This window comes from Oryzias melastigma, linkage group LG7 (assembly GCF_002922805.2).
Source record: "Oryzias melastigma strain HK-1 linkage group LG7, ASM292280v2, whole genome shotgun sequence".
Classification (NCBI taxonomy): domain Eukaryota; kingdom Metazoa; phylum Chordata; class Actinopteri; order Beloniformes; family Adrianichthyidae; genus Oryzias; species Oryzias melastigma.
Window position 1 is genome coordinate 4,765,501 of NC_050518.1, and position 10,188 is coordinate 4,775,688.

At 36.0% G+C, this 10,188-nt stretch overlaps 2 protein-coding genes across 5 annotated transcripts in view; both read right to left on the reverse strand.

The window, feature by feature from the left end:
- Positions 1-2,960, reverse strand: part of zmynd12 (zinc finger, MYND-type containing 12) — an 18,087-nt gene extending 15,127 nt beyond the window's left edge. The window contains exons 1-2 of one of the 3 annotated variants that reach the window (XR_002921422.2): positions 2,712-2,960; positions 1,601-1,715 (exon numbers count right to left, since the gene is read on the reverse strand). Coding sequence is in view for 1 of the 3 variants with exons in the window: in XM_024292927.2 (XP_024148695.1) it covers positions 1,601-1,715; positions 2,712-2,851 (255 nt within the window). In the remaining 2 variants the exon portion in view is untranslated. The remainder of the gene's footprint in view (positions 1-1,600; positions 1,716-2,711) is intronic. The other 2 variants (XR_002921421.2, XM_024292927.2) reach the window with 2 other exon arrangements.
- A 2,297-nt stretch (positions 2,961-5,257) lies between these two features.
- On the reverse strand, positions 5,258-8,825 carry LOC112159339 (epithelial membrane protein 3). Of its 2 annotated transcripts, XM_024293355.2 has the most exons (5): positions 7,997-8,825; positions 6,964-7,051; positions 6,789-6,891; positions 6,522-6,662; positions 5,306-5,481 (listed from the first exon to the last, which is right to left on the reverse strand). In XM_024293355.2, exons 2-5 carry the CDS (start codon positions 7,039-7,041, stop codon positions 5,306-5,308), a joined length of 498 nt encoding a protein of 165 aa, XP_024149123.1. In that variant the 5' UTR covers positions 7,042-7,051; positions 7,997-8,825. The 2 variants fall into 2 exon arrangements, with proteins under 2 accessions (XP_024149121.1, XP_024149123.1); XM_024293353.2 differs by lacking the exon at positions 7,997-8,825 and having other exon boundaries at positions 5,258-5,481; positions 6,964-7,951.
- Positions 8,826-10,188: the final 1,363 nt, after the last annotated feature.

Genomic DNA, 10,188 nt, shown 5'->3' on the forward strand with positions numbered 1-10,188 from the left:
GCTTTCAGAACTGCTTTAATCCCTGGTGGCATAGATTCAACAAGGTACTGGAAACATTCCTGAGAGAGTTTGGTCCATACTGACAAGATAGCATCACACAGTTGCTGCACTTCCACAATGCCAATCTCCTGTTCCACCACATCCCAAAAGTTCTATTGGGTTGAGATCTAGTGACTGTAGAGGCTTTTGACTTCAGTAAACTCATTGACATGTTCAAGAAACCAGACCGAAAGGATTTTATTTTTATGACAAGAAGGTAGCATCAGAAGATGGTACACTGTGTTCATAAAGGGATGAACATGGTCAGTAACAATGCTCAGGTAGGCTGTGGTGTTGTAACCATGCTCTATTGGTACTAAGGGGCCCACAGTGTGCCAAGAAAATATCCTCCCCATCTAAAGTATTCTCACTCCCTACTCTTCATATGGACATATGGCTTAGGCCCCCTCCGTGTCACTTTTTGACCTTTTGGGTGTCCCCAACTCATCGTTTTTTGATGTGCTATCTGTTCCCATTAAATCAGGGGTCCCTGACCTCCGGGCCGTGAACCGGTACTGGTCCGAGGGCTGCTTGGTACTGGGCCACAGGGAAAAAAATGCTTCCCCTATTATGGGTCCCCAATCCTCTACACACGGACCGGACCAGTGCCAGTACCGTAACGTGGTACTGGTCCACTAACCCTAAGATGTCGCTGGTTCAGCATCCGTTACCGCATCCAGTCCTGCGTTCCGAGGGTTGGGGACCTGTTATTTCATGGCAAAAGTCAGCATGTCAAAAATGATGACTTGGGGACACCCAAAATGTTTAAAGGTGACGTGGAACAATACGTCCTTATATGTCATGTTGGGAGTGAGAATGTGTAGCCACACCATTATACCACCACCACCAGCCTGAACTATTGATGTTCATGTTGTTGATACCAAATTCTGACCGTTTCATCCGAATGTTGCAGCGGAAATGGAGACTCATCAGACCAGACAAGGTTTTTAGTCTTCTGTTGTCCAGTTTTGGTGAGTCTGTGTGAATTGTAGCCTCAGTTTCTTAGCTGACAGGATTGGGGCATGGTGTGGTCTCCTGCTGATGTGGCCCATCTGCCTCAAAGTTGGACGTTCAGAGATGCTCTTCTGCAGAGTTACTGTTGCCTTTCTATTAGGTGGAACCAGTCTTGCCATTCCCCTCTGACCTCTGGTATCAACAAGACATTTCCACCCAAAGAACTGCCTCTCACTGGATATTTTCTCTTTTTCTGACCATTCTCTGTAAACTCTAGAGATGGTTGTGGGTGAAAATTCCAGTAGATTTCTGAAATACTCAGACCAGCCAGTCTGGTACCAACAACCATTCAAAGTCACTTAAATCACATTTCTTCCAAATTCTGATGCTCGTTTTGAACTGCAGCAGATCATCTTGACCACATGCCTAAATGTATTGAGTTGCTGTCATGTGATTGGCTGATTAGAAATTTGTGTTAACGAGCAGTTGGACAGGTGTGTCTAATAAAGTGACCAGTGAGTGTATATCTATAGAATAGATTTTATGCTATTGGGGGTCAAATATGATTCACAAATTAATCTCTTCAAACAGGAGCACACATTCTTACCTTTTTGAGCTGAATTTCTTTCGTGTTGTTTGGCATGCATGTGCGGACGGGAACAAGCAGTTTGCAGATTCTTTCATGGATCCCCACCCAGTCGGTCCGCTGATGCTCAGCATGACTGCAGTGACAAAAGACCGTGCTGAGTCACAATCTAAAATTTGAATAAATGCTATTTGTACTTTCAACTGGACTTTTTTTTATGAAAGGGACACAGTACAATCCAATCCTCATGACATTCCAAAAAACCAAAATATATTTAGGAAATGCCACGTGGGAGCATGGAGGTCACTCTAAATTGCATGCTACTGAAAAACTGCTCTGTAATTTTGCTCATCCTGCTCCCTTCTTCTGCACATTGCTGTGGAAACTGCCGGGTTTTTCATGCATATTTCTTACAGTGGAGCATGTGGGTTCACTCCTGCCTTTTCACTGCCAGAGAGAGGGAGTCTGCCCACGCCTTTCATCACTACACCACTTGTGCAGACTGTGCTTGTGATGTTGCAGCCAAGTTAGAAGCTCAAAGCGTTTAGTTTTTTCCTACTTTTCCTATTCGTGTGATAAAGAATCTAATGGACACATAGGAGACATAAATCGTTTTTTTTTTTTTTTTTTGCCTAGTAATGTTTGAATTGACTGAAAACATGTGCTTCTTATTTATTCATCTGAAAGGCAGAGAAACTAAGGGAAGTGGCTGCAGGCTCAATGAGCCTGAGTGCATCATCGTTTTTTTCCACAAAGGATAACCACATGCTCCTCTTCCCTGCAGTGCTGATGAAGATTACACCCCGCGTGGGATCTGCTTCTTTACAGCCCACAGCCCCGCTGAAAATGTATAATTACACAATGCAGAGAGAGGATGAAAAAAACAAGCAAGAAGTCATGTCAATACATAGCAATAGTCATCATTGCGCTAATGTAATTTCCAGTCTTTATCTGAGAGCTGACGACACTGTCACGTGACTTTTCCGCCAACGTGGAGCTGATTTTCACTAAAGATGGTCTAAGCCGCCACCTAGTGGCCAAACTGTTAACAGTTATTTTTTAAAAATGAAATGACTTAAAAAAAATACTGTATAATTAAAATGTTAGTATTTCTGAGAACAGTTGTACCTACCAGTAAAAGGTGACTCGGCACGTGGCGCACTGGAGGCGAGCAGGACTCTGACAGAGTTCACAGACTTTTTCCTGTCCTTTGGGAAAAGCCAGAGGAATTATCCTGCAAGTTTGCCCCCAAACTGAAGATTTGTCCCCCATTACCTCCAGAAATACCCTCTTAAAAACTTCTTTTTTATCAGAAAAAATAAGCTACCTTACAGAACTACCATCAGTTCAGGAAGTTAACGGTTCCCATGGAAACCATTCCGGCTGTTATTGAAATAATAATAATAATGATAATAATAATATAATAATACAAATAATAATGATAATAATAATAATAGTAAAAGTAATCATAATAAGTATTTTTTATTGTTGCTGCTAATAGTAAAACAATTAATAAAATCCAAAATCTTAAAATGTTTAAGTTTAAGTTTAATTATCATAGTATTTAATTAACTGCATTCAATTTAATGCATCTAATCAGTTATGTATTCATAGAAGCAGCAACATTTTTGCTGTTTAGCCTTCCTCTTGTGTTTGCTTCTTTTTTGTTACCATCCACGATGTTAACATGTCCTAAATCAGTTTTAAAATACACAAGATCCCGTTTTTGTTAAATTATTATTATCTTGTCAAACTTCATTTATGGAAATGCTTTTTTATGATTTTTTTCTGTGGGTCTCTGAACCTTTAAAAATAAGCATGCCTCCAGATTTCAAGAAAACAGAAAAAACTTAAAGAGAATAATTTAAATAAAACAAAAATCTTTGTGTTACTTGAATTTCACTGAGGGTTTGGAACACACCTCTCAAATTAATTTGCTTGATTTATTTTTTAATTTAGATATAATTAACTCTAATAACTTATATGGTGTTATGGGTAAATTTGACCCACACACATTTTCTTTAAGAAAATGCAAAGATACATATATATTTGGTCAGCAATAGAACTTTAATCCAAACACAATAGAACACAACCAACCAACCCATAGATATCACTTGTATCTTCCAAAAGTATAAAAAATGCTAAATTAGAGAAAAGTCTGGACATGCCAGAGTTTGTTTATTTTTTTATTTTATAACTACTGGAGCATCCCCTGAAGCTCACATCATTGGTAGAGGAGGTGAGTGTCAGTGTTTTGGCTGAATTCCACCAATGATTTTAATTCTGGCTCTAATTGTTGCTTTATAATGTTATTTTATATAACTGGGTCAAAACCGACCTTAACACAAGAAAAGACATAATTTCAAAAAGAGCCTATTAGAATAAAAAAAAAGCATTTTGTTGAAATCAAAGTTTCTGACAAAGTCAAAAAGTTTTGATGGAATAAAATAATTGTAAATAATTATTTTATGAAATTAAAAACTGAAAAGGGTCAGTGCCAACCCTAACACAAGATTAAAGCTAAGTTACCCTTTGCAGAAAGTAGTAGGCCCTACACTTGAAGTTTACTTTAGTTAAGTACACTTGAGTAAAAGTATAGGCATTACAAGTTGACCATTCAGAATAATTTGGAACATTTTAAGTTTTCAAGAGAGTATATTAAAAAGTAAACTACCACTATTCTGACTCACTTTCAGTAAAAACTACAAGTATACTTGCAGTACTACTTTATTTTTTGCTTTCACTTTTATTTTATTTTACTACTACTTTCTACTAACTGGACTACTTTTTGCTCAGGGTACATCTGCAAATCATGTGGCGTTCACTGACCCTCCGAAGTTGTAACTCTTATCATTGCATGTTTTTGGAAAAGGTTTATTGAAATTTACATGCTGTCTGTTTAACGATTTTTGGATGACTATTTTATATAAAGTTTTATATTTTGAAAAATATGTGTGCATTTTTGGTTAATTATGGAACAATATGCATGTTTAAGAAATAGTTTCAAATGTCAGCTACAAACTTTACTTAAGGACAAAAGTGTTGCAATGTTTATTCAGCTTCCAAGCAAAATAAATAATAATCTGTTGACTCTGCTGTCTGTTATTCTTTACTTAGTTATAAGAATAGCAGACAACCCGCTCAAAGAATTGAGTGTTCCTATTTCTGGGGCAATAAATTCACATCTTCAGACGTCCCGTGAATGAAAAAGTGATTGCTGGACCACACAAGTGGAAAGTGTACGTAGTAAAGAAGATTCGTACTCTGTCTTGTGGTCGTTTGTGTTTTGTGGTTCACTACAGAGGCATCAGAATCACCAAAGCTGCTAACTATAGCAAGAATTGAAAGACATGAGAAATATGGAAGATGGTATATTCTGACTTAAACATTCACAGAAAGTTCAACAGGATCTAAGAAAAAAAATTAGTCAATGAGAATATAAAACTGTAATTTAATAAAAAAATGTACAACACTGCTGACATATTTGCTTCCTGACATTTTTAAAATAAAATCTTATATTGAGTGTCTACGTAATACTTTCTTTGGTTTCTAAGATTAAGATATAGTTTGATATAACTTCATCAGAACAAAAATATACATATAAAAACCATAATGACATTGGATTTACATGTCAAAATATAGCATAAATCGTAAAATACAAGCTTTGCTACATCATCCTTCATTTTAGTTTCTTTATTTCCAGCATCGGTTTCATTTTTTCTCTCATCATTCTTTCTTGCGCAGGTGGATATAAATGATGCCACTGCACAGCAACAGAGGAACACACAGCCAGGCCAGGATAAAGCAGTAGCCGAAGTGTCCCGGGGTCAGTTGTTTGGAGTCCGGGAGGATTTCCTTGTTGTGGAGAGTGTAGATAAGAGCCGCAGAAAAAGCTGTCAGAGCTAAAACAAAACAAAGCAGAAGTGGGATTTGCAATAACTGATTAACTCTATTTTTATTTGTATGGTGGTTATAGCAAAGGAATATAAATAAAGATATAAAGAGAATTAAAAACTACTAAATAGATAAGGATTAATACGTCCTTGAGGCATCGTCGGTGACACTTAAACACAAAAACTTTTAATATACTGTAACTTTTCAACCGTTAACACGATCAGCGTAACTCCAGTAGATTTTTAAGGAGAAAAGCGGCGCTCGCCGTTGATCTTGTGGTAACAATTAAAAAATATCAGTAAATTAAAGAACATAAACACTGGAGCTCTGGTATTAAAGGTTTAAACATGCTGGTGAATAGCAAATATAATAAATACAGCCTGAAAACATGTGCAAAACATCCCATTTTAAACATATATCTTAAAATAATGTTAAAAATAGTCTGAATTATTCACTTACTAAAGCTTTTTTGCTCTGGTAAACAGGAAATTTTAGTGTCTTTAAACACCCACTTTGGCAAAAGTGACATTTGGGACATTTTTCTGATAATGAAGGACATATAACAAGAAAATAAAGGGTAAAATTTTAATTTCTGAGTATTTCTTATTCAAATTGCTGTAAATCAGATGAAGACGAGAAAAGCAGTTTTGCAAAATGGCGAAAATATGCCACCAAATAGAGATGGAGCAATGGAAAGCTCCATTGTTGCTCACCATTTTTGTTGCTACGGTAATCTTAGGTTGGGGATAAAACAAAGGGATGATGGGAAGTGTGGGCAGGCTTGCACTGCGTCACAACCTTGAGCAAATTTCTAATGAGAACCTGCAAAAATTATGCCCTAGAAAACCCAACAAATGTTTTTATTTGGGCTAAAAACTGCATAATCGTAATAAAAAAACCACTGTGAATGCTTCTAAAAAATTGTGTATTTTTATGTAAAATCAAGTTATAATTGAGTGGGTTTTTAACCTCAATTTATTTTCGAGTATTGCTTTTACTTTAGATCTTTTTAAAATAACTCAATTTCTTCATGAAATAGATGTGATACCTGCAAAGACCTGACACAGCCCAGTGAAGTAGAAAAGTCCCCCCTTTGACATGGTGAACAACTGGCCCAGAAACACCAAGAAGGAAACTGAGGAGAAGACCACTGAGAGAACCATGAGGACCTGAACCGCCTGCAGCCAGTCTGTCAAAAGGAACCATTCACACGTTTCAAATCCAACCACAAAGTTTCAATTATGTCAACATTTCTTTTTTGGTTAATAGCAAGAGATTTTGATGTATTTTTTATGAGGTTTCTGCTTTGATTTACCTGTTTCTTTGGTGGTGGAGCACAACCAGGTCTCTGTGGAGTTGTCAAACCTGCAGTTGTACCATAGGTCGGAGTTTTCCATGCCGTCCCACACCCACCAGGACTACAAACAGACATTCCCACATGATACAAACACTCTGATATGTCACAAGTGCTTGGAAAAAACGTCTGCTACCTTCTCCATGGTTGCGATGAACAGCATAGCCAGTGTGATGAGATGGAGCAGGGTGACAAACATGAGCAGGTAAGCCATTTTTAGGTTCCTGCCAAAAACACACAAAGTCATCAAAAAAAAATCTGACTTCCTCCAGTAAGTAGCAACGGTTATTAAAAGAATTAGGAAGGACACAGAGCATGATGTGTTCCTCAGTGCCAAAGTGAAAAGCAGAGTTGGGTAACTTTCCTGTTTTGCCTTGAAATGGAAAATGTGAGAAGCCATAGACTGGAGTTATTCTCTGGGTTGCATAAGAGCATCTTTTAAAAGCTAGTTATTTGTGAAACGTCTCTTTGACAGATTGATGTGTTGCTTCCATACGCTCGGCAGCCGGGTAAATATTCTGGGTGGACCCTTTAAAGGAATCAAAACATTTACCCGATTAACCTCCCCGACCCTCTGAATAGTTGTTTTCATCTCACAGGGAGGAATCTGGATTTCATTGACGTTACTCTCACTGAAGAAAATCCAAAGTTTAAAATTCTCCAAAAACTGTAGTTTAATGGGTTTTATATGAATGCTAGTACGGAGATTTTATACTAGTGGTGGGAATAGTTATAAATCACAAATAAACAGATGTTTAGTAAGAAAAAAAGGAGAAAAGTTGAATACATATGGAGGAAAAAAGACAGGATGAAATTATCTGTGAAGATGTGTATCTGCAGAAGCCTCCCATTTGGGTGGGTGGTGGAGTCAATTACTGCCAAATGATGTTATTCTGTTGCATCCCTACTGACACATATAAGTAAAATATACAAATTTGATTACAGAAATGCAGTTTTTGACAAGAAAAAATAAATTATAAGTGAAAGGTTTCAAAACTTGGAAAATATTGTTTGATACAATAAACTCACGTCTTTTTGAGCTTTCAGCCATCTTATTGTGATAAAAACAAAAATATAGTAAAGGAGATCCTAACACCCACATTTGAAGCCACATTTTATTAAGACAGGAAAAGAATATTCTTGGAAAGTCGAGGAAATATCGGACTTACCCCGGATATTGCTTGTTCAGTTCAATCAGATCTCAGCAACTTGGGAGCAGCTTCTAAACTCTGTACTATTTGGTCCCCTTTGGTGGCCAACACTCTTTTCTAGCTTTGCCACACCCCCTCTTTTTTTTTTTTTAAACATTTTTTTCAAGTCATTCACTTCAAATTTTCCAAAGAGAACGCCCATTTCCTCTGAGCAAAACAGAGCTCCGTTATGCTCTCCTGCTCCCTCTTAGAGTGCATCACCGTCCCAGAAAGTCCTAAATGAGACCCGCCCAGAGAAAGCGGGGGCACACAAAACCACATGAAAGGATTTCCTCTGTAAACAGTTCGCTCCATACATGTTGGGGGGGCACAAATGAATCGACACCATCTGCATCGTGGTTCACGTTCTGGCACAAAACTTTATGGAGTTAGATAGAAATAGTTTTGTTAAAAAACTTGAAGAGAAGATTATCCTGAGTGAACTACACAAACTTCAAATTAGTGTGGATGATAATGAAGGACTTGGTGCGTTTTGAGTCATGGTGTTTTTGACCAGCTTGTGATTTCTCACTGAGCTGAAACATTTCTCTCATGGATCTCAACTTTGAATGTCTTCTTGATGACTTATTTGCTTCGTACGTCACTTGTGACTCTTGCAAAGAACTACTTGTAAATGTGCTGATGTAGACTATATCACCTTAAAGGGAGACTGCCAATTATCAAGTCAAATGCCATAATTCATAAAGCACTTTTCATAACTCAAAATGCTTAACACAATAAAAGCATTTTTCAATTTAAAAGTCAAAAGCAGACAAAATACTTTCACACAAGAAAATTGCTAAACACACTGTAAATCACACACATACTTTAGTAAATAAAAATAAAATAAAAAGTAAAATAAAATATAAATAAAAAATATTAATTATTAAAATTAAATTAAATTAAATTAAATTAAATAATAATATAATAAAATAATAAAAAGAAAATAAAACAAAAATTAATAAACAAACTCATCAACTAACTCAAAATTATTTACAGTGTAAAAATATTTTTCACTTTTAAAGTCAATAGCAAAAAATACTCTCACACAAAAATTGTATAATACACTGTTAAACACACATAATTTAATCAGCTCAAATCAAAATCAAACCAAACCAAATAAAAAACAAATCAATTTAAATAAAGTCAAATCAAACTTTATTATATACTATTCATACTGATATAACTCAACTTTTTTACATAGTAAAATATTTTTCACTTTAAAAGCCAATACCAAAACAAATACTTTCACACCAACAAGAAAGAGGTAAAACACACATACCCCCCACCCCCCAATAAAGCATGACAAAGCATAAAATGATGCATCATATATAATGATGCAAAATATAAGCAGAAATCTGGTTTAAAACCCAAGTAGGGTAATGATATTTTGGGGAGCTGTCCAGATCCAGACCAGTGACCCCACTATTCAAATTCACACAGGACGCCACCACAGGACCCCCCTGATCAAAGCAAGGAACCAGGCCCGGGGAACGCCACACAACCCTGTTTACAGAGAAGGCTCAAGCAGTGATGTAGAGGATCCCTGTGAGGAAAACACACGAGGAAAAACAACATGTAGAAGAAATAAATTACACTAAAGTAAAAACAGAGATTAGATATGATTATGGAGAAACAATGGTTAGAAATAAATAATAAACCTTAATAGATGGATACAAATCACTGAAAGTGAATGAAAAAACACAAGTATAAAAAAAGTGAATAATACAAATATCAAATAAATATATTACTTAATTTGAGCCAAAAGCCAAATTGAAAAAAGGTCGGTCTTGAGCCTTCTTTAAAAACATGAAGAAGACAAACAAACAGACAAATAATAAATAAATAATGTCCAATCAATTGTTTGTTATACTTCATTGTCTTATATGTCAAATAATTAGCTTTTATTCTGGATTGCTATTTCCTTTAAATAAAATCTTGCTAAGAAGATAAATTCAACAGGACATTGATCAATCTTCAACACAGTTATTAGTTAGTAAACAATTACTAAATAAAAATTACAACAATAAAAAAAAGCACTTGAAAAGAAGTCTTTGATTTTTGGACCACATTGAGTGGATCTTTTGAAGTCCAATGGATTGATTCTATTCCTTGCATCCCATCAGCCCTTGCAGTTTATCATACCTAAATCGTTTAACAAAAAGTAAACA